Source organism: Anguilla rostrata, chromosome 18 (assembly GCF_018555375.3).
Source record: "Anguilla rostrata isolate EN2019 chromosome 18, ASM1855537v3, whole genome shotgun sequence".
NCBI classification, from domain to species: domain Eukaryota; kingdom Metazoa; phylum Chordata; class Actinopteri; order Anguilliformes; family Anguillidae; genus Anguilla; species Anguilla rostrata.
The window spans coordinates 23,534,098-23,561,759 of NC_057950.1; the positions used below are offsets into that span (position 1 = coordinate 23,534,098).

At 44.8% G+C, this 27,662-nt stretch overlaps 2 protein-coding genes across 29 annotated transcripts in view; one reads left to right on the forward strand and one right to left on the reverse strand.

Moving 5' to 3' along the window:
* The window catches only part of dst (dystonin), a 207,711-nt gene extending 193,718 nt beyond the window's left edge, over nucleotides 1–13,993 (reverse strand). For 4 of the 25 annotated variants that reach the window (XM_064317859.1, XM_064317867.1, XM_064317858.1 and 1 more), the window contains exons 1-4: nucleotides 13,739–13,988; nucleotides 13,304–13,335; nucleotides 12,583–12,768; nucleotides 2,522–2,735 (exon numbers count right to left, since the gene is read on the reverse strand). In XM_064317859.1, the coding sequence (XP_064173929.1) occupies nucleotides 2,522–2,735; nucleotides 12,583–12,768; nucleotides 13,304–13,335; nucleotides 13,739–13,919 (613 nt within the window). In that variant the 5' untranslated portion in view covers nucleotides 13,920–13,988. Of the gene's footprint in view, nucleotides 1–211; nucleotides 518–2,521; nucleotides 2,736–2,846; nucleotides 2,993–3,026; nucleotides 3,323–12,582; nucleotides 12,769–13,303; nucleotides 13,336–13,738 lie in introns of those variants that run through there. The other 21 variants (XM_064317870.1, XM_064317864.1, XM_064317863.1 and 18 more) reach the window with 15 other exon arrangements.
* A 3,798-nt stretch (nucleotides 13,994–17,791) lies between these two features.
* Nucleotides 17,792–27,610, forward strand: znf451 (zinc finger protein 451). 4 transcript variants are annotated; one of them, XM_064318008.1, is made up of 14 exons: nucleotides 17,792–17,883; nucleotides 18,893–18,959; nucleotides 19,193–19,273; nucleotides 19,995–20,108; nucleotides 20,541–20,652; nucleotides 21,135–21,288; nucleotides 21,397–21,523; nucleotides 22,033–22,183; nucleotides 22,982–23,132; nucleotides 23,759–24,377; nucleotides 24,438–25,368; nucleotides 26,077–26,196; nucleotides 26,751–26,828; nucleotides 27,397–27,610. In XM_064318008.1, the coding sequence occupies exons 2-14, from the start codon at nucleotides 18,909–18,911 to the stop codon at nucleotides 27,435–27,437; spliced, it is 2,730 nt and encodes a 909-aa protein (XP_064174078.1). In that variant the 5' UTR covers nucleotides 17,792–17,883; nucleotides 18,893–18,908; the 3' UTR covers nucleotides 27,438–27,610. The 4 variants fall into 4 exon arrangements, with proteins under 4 accessions (XP_064174078.1, XP_064174075.1, XP_064174077.1 ...); XM_064318005.1 differs by having other exon boundaries at nucleotides 23,759–25,368; XM_064318007.1 differs by lacking the exon at nucleotides 17,792–17,883 and adding an exon at nucleotides 17,890–18,043 and having other exon boundaries at nucleotides 18,892–18,959; nucleotides 23,759–25,368.
* The last annotated feature ends 52 nt before the right edge of the window (nucleotides 27,611–27,662 follow it).

Sequence of the window (27,662 nt, forward strand, 5' to 3'; positions counted from 1 at the left end):
GCCATAATATTTTGACATGTTATCTGAACACACACAGTCAAACGCATGCCACATTTCAACAAGGTAACAGCCCGGTCGCAGTCTGGCTACTGACAAACACTTGTTTATGAGAGTGACAGGGCTATTTAGGGCAAGCTCTGCCCGTTTTATTTAAACCGTTACTCTGTCCCAATTTAAGAGCCCCCTCGTAGCATTTTTCACTTTAGCCTACCTTTATATCTCTCCAGAACATCTTCGTAGGCCTGAAGGTATTCCTTTTCGTCCGCAAGCGCGTAAGCGGCCGGCGTTGTGTTATAATGAGCCATGACGGGGCAGAACGACTGGACATTCGCGAGCGGCTCGGGCGAGGAGCCTTGGGTTGGGAGCAGCAGAGGGATCCAAGTGATCAGTAGCCTAATTCTATAAAAGGAAACGCCCCTCTCCCCCTCCCCTACTGATCAACATCCAATAGACGGGACTTCCTCCCCGCTTTCATGAGGAAAATCTCAGCTGTGCACTAGGTTTAAGAGGACGAGCTGCCGGACCTCATGAATGCCATCCCATATCGAGCGAGTGCGTCTGTGCAATACTAATGCACCCCTCGCTCGCTCTAGCTCTCTCTCTGTCTCTCCCTCTCTCTCTCTCCCCTCGCTCCCCTTCTCACTGCGGCGTAGTTCACCATGACATCCATTCCAGTAATGCCAGCGCATTAATGCGACTGTGCCGGTTACTGATTCCCACAGCAAGTTATGGGCTTCATTATCAACCCGGCTCTAAGTTTATTTCCGTTATTCGTTATTGATCTCACGTCGGTGTCTGAAATGCATGTATGTCCCTGCGGTGTGGCCGCGCTTGTAATTAAACCTTTCTTCAGACACCGGCACAACATCTAAATTAGCTAGGATTTTTTTCTGACAAATTTAGGTGAGTTTTTCTAGTTGTTATACATTTTATTTAGCCGAATTAAATAGTCCAAAATTCATGGTACAATTAATGTGTTTCGCTTATTCTTAAAATCTTATTTCTATTTATTTTGCTGTTAAAAGGTAATGCAATAATAGTCCATTTTTTCGTAACTGGCTGGTTTCATAGGGGCAACTCCAGTGCTTGTTGATGTATTTACAACGCATGGCTTCTCTTTCTCGTTCACTTGACCGCCGGGTAACCAATAGCGTCGTAATCGGGCCTGCAAAGGATTTCGCCCAGGTCCTAACGCTGGATGAGTTTTATTATGTTGCCAGAGAAAAACCTGTCTCATTATTACAGGCAAAATAGTTTAATAGTTCCCAAACCATTCCCAGTCTAAAGTGATCCAACGCATCAGGAGGCATAAAATGAACAAAAATCCTATTCATAGCTACAACGTATTGTTCATAGTTCGTAAACAGCAATATCATTTCCTAGGTAGTCCTAGCCCAGCCTACATGACGAAACCTGCTTTAGCTTAAGCAAGTTCATATCCCAAGGAGTTCATTATCTTAATCGCCAAGTCCAGTTAGACAACCGGTTGTGTTAGCGAATCAATAATTTTTCCACATTTAAAACAGCACGATCTTAAAATAGCCAATATCATTATAAAGGAATCGTTTGCAGACTGGGCAAATCACGTTAAGCTACATCATACTGCATAATAAAGATATTATTTGAATTTACAGATTAGGTTATGTATGACATTCATATCTAATAGCCTGTTGCAATATGGCCTTACAAGGCTATACCCTACTGTACAATGAAATTGTGGTTGGAATTGGGTATCAAGACCATGTTTGAAAACCCCTGTAGGCTACTAACCCACCGCAGTTCAATTCCATCAATTTATGAAGTGTTTCAGTGGTGGTTATATTTTTCTCATATGTGGATATCCACTTTTGTAAAGCAATTTATCTGAAAAAAGGGTATCCGGCGATTTCATTTTTCCCCAGTGTCAAATTCGGCTAGGCTACTGTATCCGTTTACATATAACTTCCCTCGCGTTTCCGCACATTTCTCCTAGAGGTAGCCAAAAATGAAACATATAGGCGACTGCTGCGCATTTGCTGGCTTCATGGACATTCTCTTTTGTGAACTAAGTAACTAAGTGATTCGTCTCAACACCGACACTTATTATAAGAATTCCTAATAGAGGATTTTCACCACAACTCAATGTTTTGCCTCGCTCTTGAATATACCTAATTGGTTTGTTTGTGCCCACAGTTCATTATAACACTATTTATACATTTGTAATAATTTCACAATATTTACAACCTCTAATTTAGCATTACATGCCCCTCCCCCAGATGAGCGGAGGCTGCCTCAAGGTAGCGACGGAATATGTGCAATACAAAATGACAATTTTATAAAGCGTTTGTTTATCAATCCGCAAACGCAATACGCCACAAACTACGCAATAACAACGTTTTTAACACAGATTCTCACAGCATATCTAAAATGAAGGGTTGCAAATGAGATACCACTGAGGCGATACGGTTCGTATGTCTCAGCCTGTACTGCCAGTGACTAGGCTAAAGCATTCCTAACAATCACCGGAATATTGAGCACTTACCAGCTATTCTGAGCACGGCTCGTTCGGCCGGATCCAGCACTGATCCTCCCTGAATTTTTCTCTTTGAGCGCTCATGTCGGGGTAGGTTCCACGGTAACGTGTCCCCGGGCGCCGGTGATACCGACCCAGATTTCAGACTGTAATCATCCTCGTCAGAAAAATCCGCAGATGAAGACATGGAACAGCGGAGGGAAGCGTTCCCAGACCCGGAGCTCTGCGGGGACAAAAGAAAGGAACAGCATGGGACTCCTCTCTCACCAAAAACATGACAACACTCAGATGAACACAGTCAGTCATGCGGAGAATACACGGGTGCTGTTCTCACCATGGCTGCTCACACCATATACAGACATCAAAATAAACGTTCACTGAACCTCGCGGAAACACTGTGACCCACAGTCAGACACCAGCTCTCCGATCCTAAATAAAAAGCAAAACCTATGAAGCAACCAGAAGCGAAATCAATTGTATTTGGCTCCCCCGCCAGGACAAGAAAAACACTTACCGCTGTATACATGGCCTGTTCTGGAGAAAACAGAAATCCTGGTTCCAGTTGCGAATTAAAAAAAGGTGCCGTGGCGATGTGTCATTTTGTTTAGTCCAGCCACGCCCTTCTGTGTCAATTCAAATGCCCAGCACGCGTTTTCCCGTTTGATCGCGAGCGCGAGACGATGTCAAATCCCCAGAGAAAGTGGCAGATTGGCCAGAAGAGAGCAGCCTGCGACTCGCGAGCAGTTGCACATCACCGCGTCATCGTCCTATGATCCGGGAATATAAAAAAAAACCAGACGGAAACTGGATCCGCGCATTCTGGTTATTTTGATAAATCGGCGTCGGCTGTAGCCTGAGCGGTGGTGTAGCCGCGTCGCTCTCGCGAGCGCTGCGTAACGACTGCATAAGGAAACCCAATGGCATAACCATGATGCCTTATTGCATGGACCTCCTTTGTCTGCAAATAATTATAGGAGAGCCAGACGAATGTTTGTTTATTTTGTCTCCGTCTATCTGGTCGGTTTCCTTATTTATTCATTAATTTATTTTATTTTTTTGTGCGTTTGGAAAACACGATTGGCCTGTAACCCGTTGAATAAAAATAAAACAATTTATGTGGTTCAATTGCTTGTTTGAATGGCAACATACTAAATTCTATAATAAATTCTAGTTGTTTAATAGGACAACATTTACCAATTAACTGTCATTGTTTGTTATTGATTGCGTCCTTTGATGGTAAAACAAGCATTCTGGAAACCCACGGATAAAGCAGAACGCAAAATGGTACTTGTGTTCCCATGCTGGTCGGCATGGAAACACAAACTGTCAATCAACTCGGATATAAACGCGTGGCAGTGACCTGTCCGGTAAAGGAGCAATCTGTAACTCCGATTTGTGGCAACAGGGGAAGAAGGAGGAAGGTTTGGTAGCAGGGTGCGGTCAAAACATTCGAACAGCGTGACGTATTAATTCTCTAGTGCAGGTGCCCAACGAACAAAAGAGAAAAAATATCGATTGCAACCCTGGGGCGCGCGAGACCCGCCAGTGCCTGTCGGCTAATGAACCGGAAGCCTTGCCTTCTTTGCCAGGGAACGATCACAATGAGCCACCCTCTGTCAGTAATGAGGTGAACGCGCTGGATGCCCTCCCCGCGCCCTGCAGCCTGAGGACACGTCCATCGCGCAATTTCTCACCGTCTGCCAGACATGGACAATACGGCGGGTTCTATGACACGGAGCATGCGAGCGATCCATGACACTGTTGTGTACAAATGAGTCATGACCAATGCGATTGATTTCCTTAGGCAATTTAACACTGACACTAGCGAGTGGTGGCACCCTTCCAGCCCGCTCCACTCCCCAATTAATTGGTGGGGGGGGGAGGAACCCATCCGCAAGAGCCACCACAATTACATACTGTACCGCCTAAGATTTTACCGGTGGAATCTGCGGTTTCCGCAGCCATGGAGACATGGCTAACACTGTAACGCTGTGCAACGCGCAGCGCATGGAATGAGCTAGCATATGCCACTTCTGCATTGCCCTACAGAAAACAGGCTTAACTTTGCCCTGCAGTGTCCCTGTACCTGCTGCCGAGCGTAGGAATGCGTCTCCACTACTGGCCACTAAGGACAGGAGAGTGAGCCTTCATCAGCCTCAATAGAAATGGACCCATGATGGTTTTGGCAAACCAAAAGAAAAAGCCATTTGCTCAACAGCAAAATATCACGATTGGTCCAATCGGTAAGCCAGTGATGCAAACGCAGAACCAGAATGTCATAGCATTTGCACCCAATTTGTCAGAGCTCAGAGGATAGAACATTCTAGCTAAGTGTCCAAGGTTCTCTGTGTCAGTGCACATAATAGAACACAACTGAAAAAAACTGCAAGCATATCTTTTCTGTGCAGCATTTGATATTAAAGGAAATTCAATTGGTTTTATTTTGATATTAGTTGGCTGTTACATCCTTTGGTATATGATTTCTATGGTTGTTTTTTATTTTTTATTATTATTTCTTTTTTAATGTTGTATCTGAACTGGTTGTGTAAAGCACATTGAGTTGCTTCCTGTACGAAATGTGCTTTGCAAATAAAATTAGATGAGATTTGATTGATTTGTGATGGATTTTTCAAGAGTTTCTCGGCATATTTCTGTCACATTAGTGCACTGTTTACTCTCTCAGGGTTATTCGCACACAGGAAACATTTGAGGTAATGTGAAAAGCTGCCTGATTTGCCTTCAGTCATAATCATTGTGCAATAGGACAGTAAAATATGACTGACACACAGGAATGTGACAGTTCATTATTATGAGCATTAAGCCATGGAGTGGAAGTATCACAACAAAAATTACAGAATTCATACAATGCAGTTAAATATATACAACAAGGTAAAACAGATTTCACTGAGAGAAAGTTACAGTCACACTAATTGTAGCCATTGTGATTAAGCACTTGCTCAAGAGTGCAGTGGCCTGCCTGAATTTGAACGTGAAGTCTGTTTTAACCACACCCACACTGCATAACCTAACTGCATGTACTGTACTGTCATTATGGTTTCAATGGCATTTTTCCAGTATAAAAAAAGTAAGCCATTCTCTTGCTTAGATAACCAGTATGGCAGGGATTGTGTTATGTTTCCAAGGCCAACAGGCTTATTTCCTTCCATTAGCAAGTTAGACATCTTTCACCGGAAAGATCAATATCTTAGCTTCAACTCTTAAGACCTGGACCGGTCAATAAATAAATGCTGCTATCCAAACATTAAATGTGGCACCCACTGCCTCTAATGTTACATACCAGCCATGAAAAACAGTAAGGCGGATGGGCAAATCTCAACAAAATAACCGCATTGTCCAAATGAACCCGGTCTCTTTCTTCCCTCACGTACAGCCCTGTCTGAAGCAAAATCTAATTTACAGAGACTAGACAGTGGCATGTCTGATCAAGTACAGATTCGCTTGGATGTGGTCACATTTCTTTCAGATTTGGCTCGGCACCTGTAGCCAACCCCCATAGCAAACTTGGTGACCTCCCCACGGAGGACTGGCGTGACGGACCGCAGATGGTACTAATTTACATCACAAGAGGCCGGGACAGCTTCAGAACCTCTGAGCCATCCAGAGTCAGAAACACAGCGAACGGGTTCAGAAAGTCCTTACTTCACGGGCCCAAGGGTTCAAATGACATATTGAACTGGGCACTGGTTTCTGCAAACAGGACTGCAGATGTTGCAGATGTTGCAGATGTTGCAGTTTCTCTGGTCTGACAGACACTGGTCACAGAGGCCTCTGGCATCTGTAGAACCAGCTCCCACCCATATTTGTAATCCATCCATTATCTAACTCGCTTACTCCTGGTTAGGAACACAGGGGGTGCTGGAGCATATCCCAGCATGCATTGGGTGAAAGGGGCAGGAACACACAGAGTCCATCACAGGGCACACGTACCACTCACTCACACTCTCATACCCTATGGGCAATTTAGAGTCTCCAATTAACCTTACCTGCATATCTTTGGAATGTGGGAGGAAACCGGAGTACCCGGAGGAAACCCATGTGGACACGGGGAGAACATGCAAACTCCACGCAGAAAGGCCCAGGCTGGACTTGAACCCAGGACCTTCTTGCTGTGACCCTCTATCTGCCGGCCCCATGTTTGTCAGTGGGGGTAGATTTTATTGTTTCTTCTAATCAGTTTTCTGGCTCCACATACAGCATGATATGCATTTTATGCAATGTGCATCCATCAGTGATGGCTCATTGAGCCCATCCATTGAACCGACAGCCCAATGAAGAAAACACAGTGCATATCCTGTGTGTTATCTTCCCGCTGGGATGGTCTTACATGTGCTGCATGCCATAATAATACTTATGTGATGGGTGAAAAAAGACCCAATCTAGGTGGTTAAAATAAGACCACAGCACTTAAAACGATCATGGATCAATGACAACAGGACCGGTGACCTGTTAACAGATTAGTCAAACCCAATTAACTCCTGGCTGGAACAGGATGAAATTGTGAAGCTTGTGCGGGAGTTTGCCTGGACTAGGGTAGAGTAAAACCACTCTGTTTTTAATATTTAGGGCTTCATCCCGTTATCTCTGCTGTCAGTTGGCCGAAATGAGAAACCAAAACCAGTTTGCCTCAAACTGTTAAATCCTGAAACCTAAAATTGCACCCTGTGTGCCTGCTCGTGCAGTACTGGTGAGTTAGGCACATATTTCGGAGCTGGTAAATGTGTTTGAAATTATATCACACTTGTAGGGTCACAATTCAGAAAGTAAAACTTTTGAGAGCACAAAATTACAAATGACAGTTTCTGTCTGGTGAACAAGAATCTGTTAAAACCTAAAAGGAATTGTTAAAGTGTGTCACCCCCGTGGCAACAATTGTGTTCTGTTCTGTTTTACATTTGATAACAGAGTAATCCTTGGGTACAGGCATGGAGTTTTCTGTTCAAGGTCATGTGAAGGGAGGGTGGAGTCCAGCAGCATAACTAAATGCACGTGCAAGCGGATGGACATGCGTGTGGACACGCCCGCACACACACATGCACAATCACTTAGTCTGCATCCTGTTTATCAAGCACAAATAAAGCCTGCAAGCACCGTGCTTTTATAAGCCTTTTAAGACAATAATGCATTAGCATTTACACTGAAGCGCCCGCCAAAGTAACTTATGCCCTCGGTAAAGAAGAGCAAAGAAGGTAAAATAAAATAATACAGCTAATAAGCTATGGTATGCTCAAAATGGGACTATTATATATTTTTTATAATACAATTGCTCAAAGAAAAATATATATTTAACAAGTAAAAAATAAAGGTGTTTCAATTGTTCACACCAATCTAGCCCCGTATCAGTAGCCTACATTTTGTGCTCTCTGTTCACAAGGTTGAGACAACTGAGTCATCCTCCTTCGTGTTTTATGAGAGCATTTTGGGAGGAGGGGGAGATCTCTGAATATCCCTCAGTGCAGAATCTTTCATGATACAGCATATATTACTTAATTATGCAAATTCATATACGTAAGCCTGAGGCAACAGGCAATTAAACAATCAACTTCTGTGCAATAGGCATCTCTTGGTAAAATAAAACTACATTCAGCTTTTTTAAAATGTCTGATTAACTTAAAGACATACAGTATATTCAAAGTTCTTATTAAATAATTCCCGAACTTTCTTTTGGAGAGCAGTTATGATGCCAGAGCATAGCACCCCTCTTTCATTTTCTGACTCTGACCCCAATCTATTTACACTGAGACAGTTTTAACTTAGAATACAATAAGAGAACATGAAAGAATATGAAAGCAGTGCACGTAGAAAACAAGCATCATCAATGCCAGTCACAGTATACTCTAGTGCCTCTAGTGAGTAAATAGTAATACTGCAGCCTCTGTTTGAGTTAGAAGGAGGAGGGAAATAAACACTATGAAATTGCTCAGAGACGAGGGCAAACTTCTCTTTAATGGATCAATACCTTCTATGGCCAGTTTTTCTGGTACTCGTAGAAGGTACTGCGGAAGGCACACAAGGCTTGACGGATATACTGTATCTGGTCTGTGTAAAAAGCAGTGCACCACAGATTAAATCTTTCCTTTAACCACCATCAAAACTGTAAAAAACAACAACATCAAAAACCTAGATTATGCCAAAAGACCGTCTGTGTGGATCTTGGACCCTTTGATTGTGTGTTTCAAAACACTGACTTGTTTTTACACTACAGGCAAAAATCTAATATCTCATAAAATGGATCAAATGTATTTTAAAAAAGGAAAAGAGTGATTGAACATCAAAAACATTGTGATGCATTGTCATCCCAGTTGAGAACCAACCATGAGGGGATAGTCAAACTAGTATCTAGAGCTATATATCGATATATATAAGCTAAAAATCTACTTGTACTTTAGTGTGGTGCAATTTCATGAGCACCACACCAGTCTTAATTCAGTTCAGGAAATTTAAAATCCTATAAACTGAAAAGCCCTTCAACTTAAAATAGATTTAAAATAGCCTCATTTACACTGGTGTTATTCTCTATGAAAATGCATTACACAAAATCTCGATTAGGTTTGTAATAGTAACCAATAGCAGGTTTAAACCCAATATATTGTACATATTATGGGAGGAGTCCAAACTGGCACATTTCCAGTGCTGGGGGAAAAATGGCACACTAGTGTGGGAAGGAATTACACTCAAAGCAATATGTGTGAACTGTTGGGCTGCTCCTGGCTCCTCCCACTCAGAGGCAACCACCCAATCTGCAGCCACCCGACTGTGATAAAGCTCCACCCATTCTAGACCCACCCACCTTACCATTACATAATCATTAAGCAAAACAACACAAACACATTTGGTAAGGATTATACTTCTAGCAATCTTCTTTTGAAGCTTGTTGATTTAACTACCAAGTACCGAAAACATGTCTACATTGTGCCTGCTAATTGGAACTGGTTTCTTTGAGCCAAAATGGCATCCATTGATTATGGATTGATCCACTTTAGTTTTAAAGGTTAAAAAATCCACACACACACACACACACCACAATGGGCAGCACCAAATGAGGGCAACAGTGCGGTGTCATTTAGAAATTATGGTGAGCTCCATAATGTTTGGGACAAAGACATATTATTTCTTGATTTGGCTCTGTACTGCACAGTATACTGCTGTGTATAAAAGAGAAAGTTCTGTCATTTCTACATGGTGAAATCAAATTGTATAAAAATACCCTTTAATAAAAGCAGAGAATCAATCAAGAAAAAATATATCTTTGTCCCAAACACTAACACTACACTACGGAAAATGAGTTACCTACCAAATAACGTGGGTAGGTCTCTAGAAATGTTAAATCTTCATGTTTGCAGTGACAGAAACTACCTAATCTAAGCTTTTAGGCTCTACCGGTGAAGGACAAATGTAATTCTGGCATCTTTCTAGCTGGTCACTAATGGGTGAAATTCAACTGTAATTGTAATTGTGTAACTGAAAAAAGTGGATTCAAATCCCTATATAACAGTCATTTTTCACTTGTCTCAATAACATGCTTCTGTTAAGAACAGGGGGAAAAATAATTTAATTTAATCATGAAAACAGGTTCCACACAGCCAGGGGCAGAAATCAATTCACATCTTGCCACAACTGACGTAATGATCTATTAAAAACTAACCTGAAGCTCAGATTATTAAAATCATTTATGACTATGCATATGATCCAGTATATGATATATGTCTAATTTTCAGAGATCTGTGTGGGGAGCCTTTATATTCTTTATATTTCATAGACGTCCTTTGCATTATGACAGTGGCATATTCACATTGTTCTACACAGTTTTTTTTTTATGTCACCACAGGAGGCTATTTCATTTGGTATTTGATTATAGATTGTGGCACTGAGTGTTTGTGTTTCAATAACATAAGATACTCTGTAATTGTACCAAGCTATTTGCCATTTCATAAAAATTTACATTCATATCACATGTCCATTGCTGCATTAATGATGTTGTTTTATGTACCACAGTTGTCCATAGCAACAGCTAGGAGCAATTTACCCTGCTGGTCAAGGCATCTGGCATCCAGCACCTTTTTTATTTTATTTATTTATTTATTTATTTAACAAGAAACTGTGATGATATTTTCTCTTTTCCTTTGTAATATATATATATATATATATATATATATATATATATGTATATAATGTTAGGCAGAAAAATATTTTTTCTTGATTTGGCTATGTACTACATAATTTTACCTTTGTAATCAAACAATTCATAAGTGGTTAAATGTTCGGTTAAATGTGCCATAATGTTGGGACAAAGGGCTTCAGAGATGTTTATAATTAGTCTGGTTCAATTGATTATTTAATGCAAAGTAAAGTAACAGCTTTCAGTATCTAGTCTTGATTCTAGGCTTTTGATTACCTCTGGAGTCTGTTATTGGCGTTTGTTGACCAGAGTTTTGCCAAGAAACAGAGCCAAATCACGAGAAAAAAACCTTTGTCCTAAATATTATGGAGTTCACATATATATATATATATATATATATATCAGGAAAACCATTTCTATATGGTTTGTGGCATTGTCCTGCTGAAACAGGCTATTTATATATGGAGAGAGAGAGAGAGAGAAGGAGAGCGCTGGCACAAATTATGGAAACACTGCATTTATAAACAGTTTGCTAAGTTTGATGATTAATTTTGAAACAATTTCTTTTTGGCATAATAAATGTGGTATGTAATAAATGTACTATCAACATAAAACAAAAATGAAGAAATAATTAGCATGTCTGTTAAACAAGTAATAATCTTTACACCTTCCTGTATGTATTAGCTCATACCAACATAATTGCGCAGTTTAATGTATCTTACTGTTGAAAATTTTATATTAAGCTTTAACGAGTACTGCTTTGTCTACAAAAAAGAATAATATATAATATATAATAATTCAAAGAAAAGCTTTTTTTGCTTGTATACTTCATTTCTAATTACTGAAGGTCACATAAATGTCATTACCATTTCTGGTCAAGAGAATAACCATTTAAAATACATTTTACAGATGGGAAACAATAACAGACAAAAGGGCACAGATAAAAGTGTACCAAACTTCTTCTTTAAGCACAGTGTTTACATGGTTTGTGCCAGCACTGTATGTACGTGTGTGTGTGTGTGTGTGTGTGTGTGTGTGTGTGTGTGTGTGTGTGTGTGTGTGCGTGTGTGCATTAAACATGTTATCCATTACATTCTACCAACCCAGCCATTATGTTCTGCCATAACCTTAAATGTGGTTATGGGATGCTTTATTGCTTTGACAAAAGTCGATTTCAAATAGTGATCTGTAGTACAATCACAGTATATATTTGACATAAATCTGCAATTTTTGCAAACTCATAATTTTTTTTCCTGATCTTGGTAAAAAAAATAAAAATAAAAAAAGGAAAAATAAATCTATACATAAATAAGACATACTTGTATTGTTATAGTCCATCCTGGTAACTTTATATCTGTGCAGCAAGACTACCCTGAGATTTTAAAGGACACTTGGGAATATCATGTGCTAACCCATCCATTTCTACAGCCTCCATTTTACAACAAAGTCGAGACAGGACTCAGGAGCCCTTAAAAGATGCTATTAGTAATGTATGGTGGCTGCATTTCTCTGAAGCCTTGTGTGAGGAAACAACTCACAACTCTCATCTGGGTGCATTTTTGCGCAATGCAAGGGTTGTTTTAAAAATTCTAAAATATTCAATATAATTGCACAGCTCTAGTGTCCTTCTGGAGTCAACGGTGTAAAAGATAATCATTCATAAATAAGGAGACTTCTATAATGTGTGCCAGGACCTTCAATCTGATGTACTATTTTCATAGTGTGCTTTTAAACTCCACAAAAAAATATACCATTCAATTGCAAATAGCACCATACTAATAATAATACAATAATACTCGCCATCATCATCATCATAATTATTAAATTGGTTTCTGCAGCGCATTAGTCATATGTTCACTTTTCAATGGGTCGTTTCAGAACCAGTAGAATTAAAAATGCAAAAAGTGCAGTGGCAACTGAAGAAAATACCTACTGGTTTGCGTGTCGGGGTAACCTGCACGGAGTGGTAAAACTCCGGCTGGACTCTCTTCTTCACTTTGCGTTTCCTCAGAGCTGATCCGTCTTGGTCGCTCTCGGGAACGTCTATGAGTGGCTTGGCCTCTTCTGCGACTCGAACGCGCGCGCTCCTTCTGGCATGGCGAGGGCTATGTCGGTAACACTGTCAAAACATGACACATCGGACGGGCCCCAAGGGAAATAACGCTGTGACACACTCAGAAGAGGAATGACTCCAAAGGCTTGATCTATTCCTGTAAACAGGCTACTGATTTAGTATTGAATAAAGGTGGAATTAGTGCACTGTCCTGTAGATCATTCCATTGTAGCTGGCTGTTTTTAACTTAATTCATACAGACTGATTGATGACAGCAGGACAGAGATAAATCGTGGAGCGTTCACATACGCCCAAAAAAACAACTTTGAAAATACATAGCACATAACAAAATTTTATTTGAGTTCAGATCATCTTTATAACAGTCAAATACAAACATGGATTGGAGTATACATTGACCACACATGCGCAATGCGCATTTTAAGGCAACATCGCGTTTAAGATGCAGTTGAGAGTAGCTAGGCTGCGGCGTCCACTCAATTAAGACCCAGAACTTTCTTTGTCCTAGCCTTTCATTTTTCATTATTTGACAAGACCAGGCAACTTACCGTGACCTTGACATACAAATAAGCATATTATTTACCTCAGATCGAAAATGATGCGTCCGGAAACCAGCTTCTGGAACAAATGAGAAGTGTTCTAACATATCCTTTATGGGCTATATTTGCGCAAGACAACTGTGAGAATAAATACTGTCTGATATGAAATCCTGTAAACGGATGTTATGACATGTTATGTATAATTTATTAAACTGGACATAAACGCGTAAGGTAAGAAATTTGATTTCAATGCCAGACAAAATACGACATCCTTAGTTAATAGAGGAGTTAGTTGCCATGAGGCTGTCGCAGTCCTGGTTTAAGATGTAATGTCCAACCACTTTCTGCGTGTGACAAGTAGATCATTATAAATAGCACAAGGTACAGACAATTTCTAAATGGGTCATTATATAAAAACGACATGAATAATGATTTGCAAGGGTGGATCATCGCGTCGCCGTCAATGGAGGTTTACTCACCACGGCTCCTCGAACGCCCAGAAAGCACAGATTTGATGGGATGTTTCCCGCTACGAAGCTTGCGGTGCCAGCAGCAGAAAAACAAAATTGTAGCGATAGTTCCGAGCAATAGCAGCAATAATAACAGTACACACTGAATACTATACGGTCTCAACAAGACCAAAAACGCCGCAGCAATCATCCTAAAACACGATTCAGGTCAGCAATTGCTGCGCGCTCACAACCGCTACGGCTTTACGCTAAATACAAAAATACATATGCTCGCGCGATCATGGGGAATTGTTTCGCTGGAGCAAGGACCTACAGACTACCCTTGAAGTGCCATCGATTTCAACAATGTAAGACGACTATCCATGACTCAGCACTATAGCCGAAGCGGCGTTTTTTTGCAGCACATGCAGGAGGATGCGAGGATCTGCATCTGAGCTCAGAAAAGCTGCCGCAGGCGAGGAGAGCGAAATTTAAAGGTGTCCAGCCGAACTTGGTGTGTTCCTCGCAGAATAGCCCACACTCTCCTCGAAACATGGGATCCAAAAAGCGTTCACGTGCGTGCAAACATGAACTGTGGGTTTTAAGTAAACGCATAATCCTACTCATTAGACCCAATATGAGCTGTCCGTTCAGGACAGCCAGCGTTCCTTTGGGCCTGGTCCTTGGGCAGTGCTTATGGGGAGTTTAGGGAAAGCGTAGTGTTTTGGAGCTATATATGTAAAAACTATGACAGCCCCTCTCTCTCTAACCTACTAACATGCAAGGATCTGGTTCTTATTTGCAAAACCCGATTTTAACATCCCGACAACACATTGTTAAAAAAAATTCAACGTCACCAAGCAAGTGTAGGTACTGACCGTTTACATTATCGTCGAATTGTCTTTCCATTTTAATGACAAATAACAAGCCTGCAATGACACGTTTATACCAATATAGAATAGCTTCCATTTTGTTCATTCTATAATTGAGTAAATTCTAGTCTTAAAGGGGAGACATACTCCATCCATTTAGCCAGTACTTTGAGAATTTGTCCATGTGCACTTTACAGGGAAATAAAAAAGTTTTTTGTTGCATCTCTCTATTGATGGCGTCTTAGGCTGCAACCACTACTGTGTCAAAGCTTTTTCATTGGCAGCTAGGAGTACATCAATCCCACCATATACAGCAATTATCATTGTTCCCATGGGTCAAAAGCTACAAAGGTAATATTCCCAATGTACAATACATACATACAGTATATCTGCATAACACTATATAACTGATGCTACTGCCTGTGCCATACACCTTGGTAATTTAATGCAGTGGCACCAGAACACACTATTTTTCTGTATAGTTCTCTGCAATTGCAGGTAGAGAGCAAATTTGGGGAAAGCCGTCCATATACATATCGTATAGTCTACCTTTCAAAAAGTCAGTATGTGCCCGGGGATTTGTGTACTTTCAGTCTTTTAATTGCTGTCAGTAATGAATACATTTCAGCAACTAACTTTTTAATTTATAAATTGTGTCTAAATAATTACCCACCCCCTCATAGATCAGTCTTCTCTTAATTTAAGCTATAGCATCCTTTCATAATCCATTGTGTGTTTATTTCAATGCGAATCGTGTGCTCTCAATCGGCTTCATTCATGAAACGTGCGTACGATCACATTTGATCATAAACTGTAAGAACGTTACCCAGAACATTTCAGCATTCATCTTCTTTTTTTTCTTGTCTGTATTTGTTCTTGGCTGTTTCCTTATGTTAGTCACATGAACATGATTGCACATAAAATTTACAGTCAGCATTCATCATCTCATACACAAAAACAAAGGTCTGCACATGTGTCATGAATCTCATATTGGCTTTTCTTAGGAACATTTTAAAGAACAAAAACAAGAACAATTTAAGAAATGTTTTGTGAATGAGGCCCAACATGCCGCTTTTGAGAGGTTGTATCTCATTCTAATCTAATTGTACTGCATCATCTACTGATTTTAATATTTGCCTGAAATATAACACTACCAGCTTGAAAATCCACCGCCAGAACAGCAGTGAAATTGCAGGCATGTAGACTGTTTGTCAGCGAATGAAGTTAAAGCTAATTATCTGTCTCATTCCACTATTCCAGCACTTCTTAGACCTTTGACCTTTTTGTATCTTTTTGATGACAAAATTCTATTGATTTTTCTTTTTTCTTTTTTTTCTGGAATGGACTTTCATATTACACGGCAGTAGTGTTGTACAAAGGTCTGTAATAACGATGTGAGAAGGTTCTTAATAAAATAATAATAGAAATTAATAAATGGGCTAGCCACTTAGTAAATGTTAAATTATAAGTCTAATTATAAGATCTGGAATTAATATAGTTTTAAAGTAGCTATTGTTTAAAAATAAGTAAATACATATATGTGTAGCTATTTTTAAAAAGAATAATGAAAAGTCATGTTTAAGTGTTGTAATGAAACACTTGTGCATAGCAATTTGACAAAGTATTTTTTCAGAAATAATTTGAAGGCACATTCCTAAAAGTAACTCTTAAAAAAGGGAATTCATACAATATATTATTGAACGCATTAGGCCAGTAGTTCCTACCCTCGATCTGAGGACCCCCAGTGTATGCTGGTTCCTGTTCCAACCACAGTTTCAATCTAAGAACTTTAACAAGCTGTTCATTTTTCTTAATTAGGTGCTTTTCATATTTAGACGAATTATTTTACCCTCTTCAGCAATATTATGTTAGCAATAGCTATGCATGGCATGAAGAATAAAATGTATGTTCACATTGTACTTATTGTGCTATATTGCAAACAATTACATAAAAAGAGGTTTAAAAAAATTATTTAAAAATATAACTGATCAACTTAAAGACTGAGGTGAGTCACTGGGCTCCTAACTGGTGAAAGTGTGGGCATGTGGCCAGTAAAATTAACAATTTCGTAGATTACATTACATTACATTTATTTAGCAGACGCTTTTATCCAAAGCGACGTCGAAAAGTGCATATCAAGGTCATTGGAACAACTACAACACACAGGTTCAATAAGGTACAATACTCATTTTGTACAGTTATTCATTGCCAAGAACACAGTCCAGTTCACACAGTGAACATTATTCTGACCTAATTTAGGCTAAGTCAAACTAGGGGGCAGTACAAGCTACAACATTAGGACGATAATACAAAGTACAATTAGTGCTGGAATGGAGGTACATGAGTGGCATGAAAGAGGGGAATTTAAGTGAAATGATCCACAGAGTGGTGGCAGTTAGTCCAGGCCTGTATAATCTGAAGAGATGGGTAATGAGGGAGTGGTTCGAAGAGGGACAGGGAGTTCGTTCCACCACTGGAGAGCTAGGGTGGCGAAGCTCTGTGATAGGGATGAGCGAGAACCCTTTACTCGGATGGGAGGCGGTGCAAGGCGCCTGCTGCGGCAGAACGGAGTGGTCAAACAGGTGTAGGCCTATAGAATCGAATCATGTCCTGTAAGTAGACAGGGGCCGTCCTGTTGGCTGCAGTGTAGGCGAGGGTCAGGACTTTGAACTTGATCCTGGCAGCGACCTGCAGCCAGTGAAGTGACATCAGCAAAGGAACAAAGATAATGATAAAAAAAGACTTCAAAAACAAAGCAAATGATAACGAGCCAAACCTGTACTGTGTTAATAAGTTTAAGGGGAAAAAAAGAATACTTAACAACCAAATTAGGAGCCTATTGACCCACCTAAGTTTATCAATTTAAATTTTGTAACCGTTTTATGTAATTGTTAGCAATATACCACAATAAGCACAATGTGCACATGGGATTTTTTATTCTTCGTTCCATGTATCGATATTTCTGACATAACATGGCTTATGAGGATAAACAATTCCTCTAAACATATCACAAACCACATTGTAGACACTGATTGACGTCCTGGGAGGGAAGTGTTAGGTAGATTAACTTCGTTAAATTAACCGATTTTACTATCCATTTAAATTACGCATATTCGCAAAATGACCATTTACATGATGTTAGAGGTTTACTATTGATTGAATATAATATTGCCATTTACTTGCAATATTTGTTCTGCTCGGAACAGTGACGTACGGCGCAGGTTCACAATGTAACCTCGACGCAAGTGACGTAAACGCAGCATACACCAGAGCACTTTCGCGCGAAGACAAATAACACAGGAGGTAAGCAGCTAGCATATGTTAGCACTTTGAGATAAGTAGCTAAATAATTCAGAGATTGCATTGTTTAAGATTTGCGTTGGACAGCGTTTTTGAACTTCGGCTATTAATTTCGCAATGGTAACCTAACCATTGCTAACCTGTAGCTATTTTGGATTTATTGGCTAAATACTAGTAAATACTGTTGGCTATCGAATGACCATTTAAAGCTTGCTGGCTAACCTGACTAGCTAAGTAACGTGAATATTGATACATTAGCCTACTGTTCGGAGTTAGCTAAATTACAAGTGCACGCCGCAAGATTAGGAGGTAGGCTACTTGCTTAGCTTCCTCGCTCGTTTCCTGGACTTGCATTTCATGGTTCATGTGTTTGTATAACGCAGCCCAGTGTAGCTGGTGCACGACCCGAATGCATTGAGAATGTACTCTCTGGACTTCACTTTACTATCGATAAAAATGCAATCGTGCAAAAAACATCACATACGTAAGGGGTGGCAATGGTGCAATGATGTCTTGCAGCAAGTTTTTATTGTAACTGCCAAACTACTACATTAACAATCTAATCTTGTATTTTGCTTATATAGGCATTTTAATAAGTCGCTATCCAGTCGACGATGTTTGGTCCTGTTGTTTACTAGTAGTCGCTGGCTAACGTCAAAGAGGGTTATGATAGCTACTTTCTTGGTTAGGGCCATTTTCAATCACAGCACCGGATAGAACGTGAGTTAAACCCACTTCCTTATGCAGGACGGGGCACGGTAGCATCGTGACTCAACATAATTGCGTATACATTTAGATTGGGCGCATGATGAGAGAAGCTTGAAAGTACCAAAATAGTCATTGAGGTTATCTGAACGTTAATTCAGTCTTGTATGTCCTTTCAAAAAAGTTTAGTCTCGGTCCTGAAATTGTGTTAACGGGTCGGTACAACATTAGCCAATTAGCTAACTGTAATTTAGAACGCTGTAGCCAATGTACCGTGCTCTTTTGTGAATTAGTCTTGTTTTCACAGACAATAGGCATGGTTAATGATGGCCACCTCGCCTGTGACGGACGAGGATGAAGTGGAGTTCGTTTCTGTAAGTGGCCGTTGAAGTCATATTATGCCATTGCAGCAGCAATTCAGCTGGGCAATGAAATGGAGTAAGAAGTGCTTCCTGCTACTGCATTTATAGTTAGCAAGCATCGCCCTTGCTGTGAAGACCAAATGTAATGCATGGGCACGAGGTAATCACCCTATTAGGCTACAGTGGTTGTCGTTATGTCGTCACAGCTTGTTCTCTCTCTATCCTGTCAACATGTTTTACACTAGGAAGGACCTCTGAGACCAGTGCTGGAATACATCGACTTGCTGAGCGATGGGGAGAATGAAGACTTTCCTGTTCACAGGACGGTCAGTGATTGAGTGAACATGATTGCTTGATTGATGGGGAGTGCATTAGCCAAATTTAAGTTAACTCAGAAAAGCAGGTGTTCTGTTGTAGTGATTAGACAACTGGGCCTGTATTCAGATACGTGAAGTTACAAATCTCAGGTGGGTCACTGTATTCACACTGTTGCACAAGGTGCCTCAGTTAATGCTCAGAAAGGTTAGTGCTGTTTTCACTCTTGACCAGAAAAGATGCATCTTAATGAGCAATAAGGCTGAACATATTGGAATTACAGTGCTGTCCTTGTTTACTTACACACTATGTTGTGAAAACTAAGGATTTTTTTGTTTACTTCATGCCTATTGGATGTCTTTGGCATTGAAGGTATTGCAGAATGGTAATAGCAATGTTGCTGTCGCGTCATGTTATTATAGGAAGTATCTAAACATTCATCTTGGCAATATTACAGTAGTTGTCAGCTTTTAGTACAAATTCCAGTTTGATGCTGCTGTTCACAGCGTTAGCACTTTCTGTTGGACAGTATTGACTGGGGTCTTCAGTCGGCAGAAGAAAGAAAAACAGCACAAACTGCACTATATCTGATTATATCTGTTCAGTTTAATGTAGAGTCTTGGCACAGTAAGTGCACCTGGAGAGTGACTCAGGCTGGACTGTTAAGCGTCTGTCTGGAATGCTGTGCATACCCGGTGACACTGGGGTCAGCGCGGTCTGGTTTGCTCGCAGGTCGAAGACCAGGTGGACAGGCAGAAGGCGAAGGTGGCGTCCACGCTCGACCGGCTGGCTCACCAAGTGGCCACCGAGAAGCAGGAGAGAGCCGAGAAGTGCCGAGCGTTCAAGGTCAGGTCGGGTCGCCCCGGCAACACGCCGTCGCCTCTGTTTTTTTCCCAACGTTCGTTTGCATAAAATGGCCCGGCCCACATTTAGAAACGAAAGCGAACGTGATGGTGCCGGGCAAATAATGTCACAGCTGTGTGGCTTTGGATGAGAGGACATGCTTAATGCACCCTCTCATTTTACAGCCTCTCTGTGTGCTGTTGCTTTCAAAAAAAAAAAAAAAAAAAGGACAGACATATTGCTGAAGCCGCCCCTTTTGGCTGAAGTTGTGAAATGCTTTTACCGGGTCTGTTTCGGCCCTGTCCGCAGCTTGTCGGTGATTTAGTTGCCCCCCTTTTTCACACTTTGGCCGCTTAATTAACCGCGCTGATTAGCCGCGCTGATTAGCCGCGGTTTCGCGCCGTTCTGACGCCCCGCGCTCCCGGTTCGTTCCAGGAGAAGATCGTCTCCCAGCAAGCTCACGGGCGCCAGGAGCTGGCCTTCAACGCCAGCAGCGGCGAGACGCGCAGCGCCAAGCACTGCGTCGACATGTGGCTAAAGATGCCAGGTGAGGTGCCAGGCGAGTGGAGGGGCGTCTTGTGGTGTAGCCTTTTCGAGCGCTGACCGCACGCCCGTTACAAGCCATGATGTAGGCGGTTCGAATCTGACTGCGCAACCTTTGACGCATGTCTCTCTCTCTTTCTCTCTCTCTCTCTCTCTTTCCCCCTCCCTGTCTGTCACTCCCCGTTCTTTCTATCTTTTCCCCTGTCTCTCTCTCTCCTTCCGTGTCTTTCACTCCCCATGTTTTCTGTCTTTCTACACTGTCCTGTCCAATAAAGCTAAAAAAAAAAGCCCTAAAAATATATGTTTTTAAAAAATCAATAACTGATATCTGCCTAGCTGTGTTTTCTTATGCCAGTATGGCCCTGTTATGCAGTGTAGCCCAAGTTCAAACTGTAGCCCACTTCAGTCGCGGAAGACACAGCAGCTGGTGTGTAAGCTCGTGCGAGGAAAGCGTAGTGACTCTGACGCCCTCTTCCCCGCCCCAAGGGCCCAAACCCGGGGCCGTGCACACCGGATGGATGAAGCGGAGGCCCGCCGCCCCTCCCGACGGCTCCCGCCGGCCCTCCACGCACACCTGCCCCGTGGTCAACTGTGGCCGGACGTTCGACGGCGTCCCCCTGCTGGAGGGTCACCTGAAAAGGTCGCGGCGGCGCTCGGGGCGTTCTGTCACAGGGGGGGTGGGCGTCGAAGCAAGGCTCTGGCGGGGGTCTTAACCGAGGGGGGGGGCGGGCCGCGTCTGTGTCCGCAGGTTCGACCACTCGCCCTGCGACCCCGCCGTCACGCTGCGGGGGGGCCCGTCGGAGATCTACGCCTGCGTCGCCTGCGGCAAGAGCTTCCAGACCAAAGAGGCCTGGCAGAACCACTACAGGTCCAAGGTGGGACGCCGGAGCCTGTGGGATGGGAGTGTGTGTGTGTGTTTTTCTGTGTGTGTGTGTGAGTACGTGTGTGTGTGTGTGTGTGTTTGTGAGTGTGTCCGTATATCTGTGTGTGTATGTGCTTGTGAGTGTGTGTGTGGCTGTATCAGGCAAGAATATGTAATTAACAGATGTTTTATTATTTTCCTGTCATAGACACAGCTGAGGCTAATAGGTGCACAGGAAGCCCTGGTATCATAGATACACGTGGAGTGTCTGTTTCTCTCGGCTGTGATTGATTGGCTGTTCTGGGGGTTTGCTTTACTGGGGTGTGTGTTCTGTGTTTCTGTTTCTTGCTTTTTCATGTGGATTTTTTTCTACTTTTATTTTACGGCTCCTGTATTGGCCAGGTCTCTTTTGAAAAAGAAATCTTAAGGGGCTTTGGTTTATGTTTAGTAGTTAAGCCATTGTATACTAGGAAGTGAAAATGCCCCAGACACTGTTTTTAGGCTGATCCCCCCCCCCCCCAGCATTCCTCCCCCAGCCATGGGAGTGGCCTGTCCTTCCAGCTGATCCAGTGCTTCGCCTGTCCCTGCTGCTGCCTGCTCTTCAACCTGAGGGACCAGTGTCTACAGCACATGGCAGCGCGCAACCACATCAGCCATGCCATCATTCTGAGCGGTGAGTGTCTGCCTAAACCCCGCCCCTGCCCCGCCCCCATGTCATCATTCTGAGCGGTGAGCCTTAAACCCCGCCCCCACCCTGCTCCGCCCCTCACTCTGAGCGGTGAGCCTTAAACCCCGCCCCTGCCCCGTCCCCAGTCCACTACTCTGAGCGGTGAGCTTCAGCCTTAAGCCCCGCCCACGCCTCCCCCTGGCACTGCCCTCTCTGCTCCATCTCACCTGCACCTTACTCTGAGTGGTGTGCCTCTGCATTAAACCCCGCCCCCAACCTGCCCCGCCCAGACCCTCCTCTTTCTCCCTCCCACCCTGCTGAATTTTGCCCAAGTGCTTTGTGTATGTGTGTGTGTGTGTGTGGCGGGGCGGGGGCGTGGGTGCAGAAATGCAGGGGGTGGTCTGTCAGATAGCAGGTCACTGATCTGGGCCTTTAGGTGTCAGACAGATTAAAGGCAAGTCAGGGCCTCCAGGAATGTGTTTTACCTCACAATCTCCACTAGAGGGCACCAGGTAAATGAATCTGTTGTACTAATGCAAAAATCAGTCTGGAGAGATGCATAGGGTTTCTGTTCTGTGCTGATTGGTGCGCGTGTTTCTCCTGGGAGAACGTTGCTGATTGGTGCGTGTGTTTCTCTCCTGGGAGAGCGTTTCTGATTGGTGCATGTGTTTCTCTCCTGGGAGAGCGTTGCTGATTGGTGGGCGTGTTTCTCCTGGGAGAGCGTTGCTGATTGGTCGGCGTGTTTCTCCTGGGAGAGCGTTGCTGATTGGTTGCGTGTGTTTCTCTCTCGCGGTCGGGCTGCAGAAAAGACGCCCCAGGCCGCCATGCCCATTCCAGTCCCGCGCTACGCCCAGAACCAGCTGATCGCTCTCTGCAAGGAGGTGCCCTTCTGCGTCAGGTGCTCCTCCTGCAGGAGAACGCTGAGCTCACACATGGAGGCCCGGGCACACTTCAGGTAAGTGTGTGTGTGAACTTGTAATACTATCTTTGTGGGGACCTTTTGCTGGTCCCCACAAAGTCAAGAGGCTGCTTTAGGGTTGGGACTTAGGGTTAGCTTTACAATTAGGTTAAGGTTAGGGTTAAGGTTAGGCTTGTAGTGGTTGGGGTTAGGGTTAGAGGTTACGGAATGAATGTAGTCAGTGAGAGGTCCCCACAAGGATAGCAATACAGGACTGTGTGTTTGCGTGAGTGTGTATCCACATACACAATAACGGTCGTCGCCAACATAAGGTGTATTACCTTTCTTTTAGTCTTTTCCTTTGTAGTTATACCTGAAGCAGACAGTAAACAGCCAAACTAAAGAGGCTCCTTCAGGATAAAACAAAAACGTAACCGCCATTATCTATCAGCAGCAAGGTCGTACAGCTTCCATCTGATCACGTGACGGGTTTTTCATCAGTCGCGCAGAAACTGTGAGGCCTTGCTGCTGATTGGCCGTCTTATGGTCACCCAATAGGATGACAGTCAGTGATTTTTAAAAGTCTGTTTTGTCAGTATGTCAAAGCTGCAGGGTTTTCCTCCTCCTGTAGTCGGCGCTGTTTCGCAGCGGTTTTTGAGCGTCTGCGTTTGCCCCTCCCCCAGCGTGCAGTGCCGGCAGGGCGGGGCCGTGGCAGAGGCGGCGCAGACGGTGCCGGAGGTGCTGCGGCGGCTGTGCGCGTTCGGGCGCTGCTCGCGGTGCCGCCGGACCTTCCCCAGCGAGGCGGACGCCGCGGCCCACCAGAGCCAGACGCAGCACCGCGTCTCGGCCTTCCGGACCGTGCCGGAGGCCCTGCTGCACTACTGCCACCTCCACCAGCAGGGGGCGCCCTCCGGGCCGGCCAAACGGCAGGAGGCGGGCCGCGACGCGGAGGAGTCCCCCGCCAAGAGGCGGAGACAGGGGGGCGGGGGCGGGGCCACCGCCTGGGCCTGCGAGTGCGGGCTGAGCTTCCCCGAGGAGGCCGCCGCCCGCAGGCACCTGCTGGCGGCCAATCAGATCTTCCACAGGTGCGGCGTGTGCGGGAAGGAGATGGGCGAGGCCGCCATCGCCCGGCTGCACATGAGCCGTTTCCACGGCGGCGCCCACCTCTCCAACTTCCTGTTCCGGTGCCGGCGCTGCGGGACGGACGCGCCCCGGGAGGAGGACGTCCTGGCGCATGTGCGGGACGCCCACGCGGGACACACCTTCTACCGCGAGCGGGAGGCCCCGCCCGCCCCCGCCCCTGTCCCAGGACCGCCTACACCCGCCAAGCCCCCCTCCCTAGCAAAGAGCGAACCCGCCAAGCCCCCCTCCCTAGCAAAGGCCGCGCCCGCCAAGCCCCCCTCCCTAGCAAAGGCCGAACCCGCCAAGCCCCCCTCCTCCCCGGCGGATGCCGCGCCCACCGAACCGGCGGGGCCCTCGGGCGGCGGGCGGGGCCGGGGGCGGGGCCAGGGGCGGAGCTGGCTCTGCCGGATGTGCGAGGACGTGTTTGGCTCGGAGGCGGAGGTGCGGGCGCACTGCGGGGACGTGGGGGCGCACAGCTTCCACAAGTTCCTGTGCGGCGAGTGCGGCCAGCGCTTCTTCAAGGCGCCCACGCTGGCGCGGCACTGCCAGCTGCAGCACGCCGGCCGCTCGGACCCGCGCCGCTTCTGCGGGCTCTGCGACGGCATGCAGCTGGACTCCGAGGAGGACTTCCTGCGCCACTACCGCAGCCTGCACGCCCGCGACTACTGCCGCCTGGAGGAGGAGGAGGAGGAGGCGGAGGAGGAGCAGGAGGAGGAGGAGGAGGAGGCGGCGGAGGAGGAGCAGGAGGAGGCGGCGGGGCCCGGAGAGACCGGCCCCTCCCTTGCGGGCGCGCCCGGCCTCTCGGCCGAGCTCCTCTGCCCCTGCATGGGCGCGGAGGAGGGCGGGGCCGACCAGAAGGCCGCCTTCACCCACTGCATGAGGCGCCTGGCGGGGGAGGGCCTGTGCTCCTACGCCTGCCCCCCCTGCGGCCTGCGCACCCCCCACTACCTGCTGGCCAAGGAGCACGCGCGCCGCCGCCACGGCTCCCCGGGGAAACGCGTGCGCGTGCTCTGCGGTTCCTGCCCGGAGAGCGCCGCCGACGTGCCCAGCTTCCACAGCCACTTCCACGCTCGCCACTGCCCCCTGGAGCCCTGCGCCAGCCTGCGCGGGCCGGACGCCGGGGACGGCCTCAGGGTGCTGAAGGCCGAGGAGGTCTCCCTGGAAACGAAAGGCGAGTGCGGTGTGCTCCACCCAGTGCCCCGCTGTAAGAACGGATAACGTGTGAAAATGGCAGCTGTGCAAATAGCCCTGGATAAGCCAAACGTATTACTAATAATGTGCTTATCAGTTAAGTGCTTGCCTCTGAATCGGATGCCCCTGTACTTGGGACAGCCAGCGTTTGCCAGAATGAGCAAGGCGTAGCCCCAGAAACTCCTGTCCAATCCCCACTAGCTGTGCCCTTTCTCCACGGTCACCCCAATAAATTATTTATTAATCTGCCTGCTTAATTATACTGCTTACATTTTTTATAACATCCCCTGACTCGCACACAGCTAGGTGTTTACTGAAGATGTGTGTACGCTCGCGGCTAAGAACTTTCCCCAAGGGGACAGTGGCAGAGCCCCATAGGGGATTTGAAAATGCAACCTCCGGTACAAGACCAGTTCCTAAGCCTCAAAAGCTAAAATGGAGCGTGTTTATATGTGAACGCTGCTGATGTGCTTTAATGCTAATTGGTAAAGTAAAAAAAACAGTTGGTTCTAAATGAGCCTTTATTACAGTCCCAGCTGCTCTGCATGCTGTTGAAATGAGGATTGTCCGTTAGACGTCTGTAATATTCGGACTTCCTAACGAGAATTTGATATGGGGTTAGAGGGCTTTGGCTTTCATACAGTTCCATTGTTTGAATGAAGAATGTTTTGTTTCGTTTTTTTTCTAGCGGAAGAATTTGAGGAGGTGAAACGTGCTGTTGCTCTGAGCGCGGAGGAGCCTGGGAGGGGAGCAGAGGAGTCCGGGAGGGGAGCAGAGGAGACCGGGAGGGGAGCAGAGGGCGACAGTGGTGCGTCACCGTTTCCGAACTGCCTGTTTTCTTTCTTCTCAAACAGGCGCAGAGCAGCCATTTTCGTGCTTTGTCTGATGTCCTTTGAGGAAGAATGTTGCTACTTATATATTTTCATGGTCATTTTACATGTAATTTTTAAATACGATTAGTAAACTAATCTGTATATTTGCCATGTCATGTAGTAGAGGCAGAAACTCTGGGGTTTTTCTAGACCAGGCTTGATACGGTGTTGGATACTATCCAGTCTGCAGGTAATCAGAACACTAGGTACAACGTAGTCAGGAAAATGGCGAGCTTTGCTGGGCTTGAACGGCCTTCTCTTATCATTGTTATGTTATCCAAAAAAATACACTGACACAAGCAGACACGTCCACAGATAGACACCAGCAGGCTGAGGCGTACGCCCCCTGCCCTGTGCCCTCTCTGCTTCAGTGGTTATTTTTATTTATCGCCCACTCACCCCGGCCTGTGCCTGCGGAGGCGCTCTCTGCGGAATGCGCCCTGACGTGCCGTCTGACCTGCGCAGCGCTGCGTTTGCTCTCCCCTTGCAGAGGAATGCGACGAGGATCTGAAGCGCGCTTTGGCCCTGAGCGCAGAAGAGGCGCAGGAGCAGGCGGAGGGGGAGAGAGGTGCGTCTCCTCCTCCCTGTACTTCACCATCTCTCTCTCTCTCTCTCCCCCTCCCTCCCTCTCTCTCTCACTTTCCCTCTCTCTCGCTCCCCCTCCCTCTCTCTCTCTCTCACTTTCCCTCTCTCTCTCTGCCTCCCTCTCTCTCTCACTCACTTTCCCTCCCTCTCCCTCCCCTAACCTACTGTACAGCTTTTTGTTGGTGCTTGAATTCAGTGGAATAGGATTTGAAAAGTTCTACCTCAGGTGGCGAGCCATCGATTCACTTTTCTTACTTTTTGGGATAGGGCTGTCCTCCCCAGCCATGCGTGCATGCATGGAGAATGGCCTCTCTTTAGGGGTATGTTCAGTTAAATCACAAGGTGTATGGCGAGTTTGCACTGGGCTTCTACAACCGTTGTAGATGATTTAGAGAATGTTGTGAAAACTTGGCACATCTGACAACTTTTTGGTAGCTTTACATTGCAGAGGAATGCAATGTATGTAATGCAATTTGAGAGACATACCTTGGGATGTAATAGCATGTAAATCTCCCCCCCCCCACCCCCCCACCCCCCCTTCTTTCCTGCAGAGATGGAAGAAGCATTACAGAGAAGCCTTCTGGAATTTTGACTGGGACATTTCAAGGAACTTAAAAATAATGAATCTCTTGAGTCATTTGTAATCAATAAATGTTAAATAACTGCTGGCCTGTGATAAAAAGTTATTGTAAATAAAATAAAAACGCAAAGAGGGCAGAAGCAGTACTGTATTTTTCGGTTCAATAAAGTTTATCAGCGGTCATAGCTTCCTTTGTCCGGGGTATTATTCTGACTAACGTTTTTTTTTGAGGTTCGG

What these genes read in the sequence shown, in the direction of transcription:
- znf451 (XM_064318005.1), top strand. Translation starts at nt 18,909, where the DNA reads ATGATGGCCACCTCGCCTGTGACGGACGAGGATGAAGTGGAGTTCGTT. An exon ending in ACTTTCCTGTTCACAGGACG is followed by an intron (nt 19,274 to 19,994) that starts GTCAGTGATTGA and finishes GTTTGCTCGCAG; the next exon opens with GTCGAAGACCAGGTGGACAG. An exon ending in GAGGCCCGGGCACACTTCAG is followed by an intron (nt 23,133 to 23,758) that starts GTAAGTGTGTGT and finishes CCCCTCCCCCAG; the next exon opens with CGTGCAGTGCCGGCAGGGCG.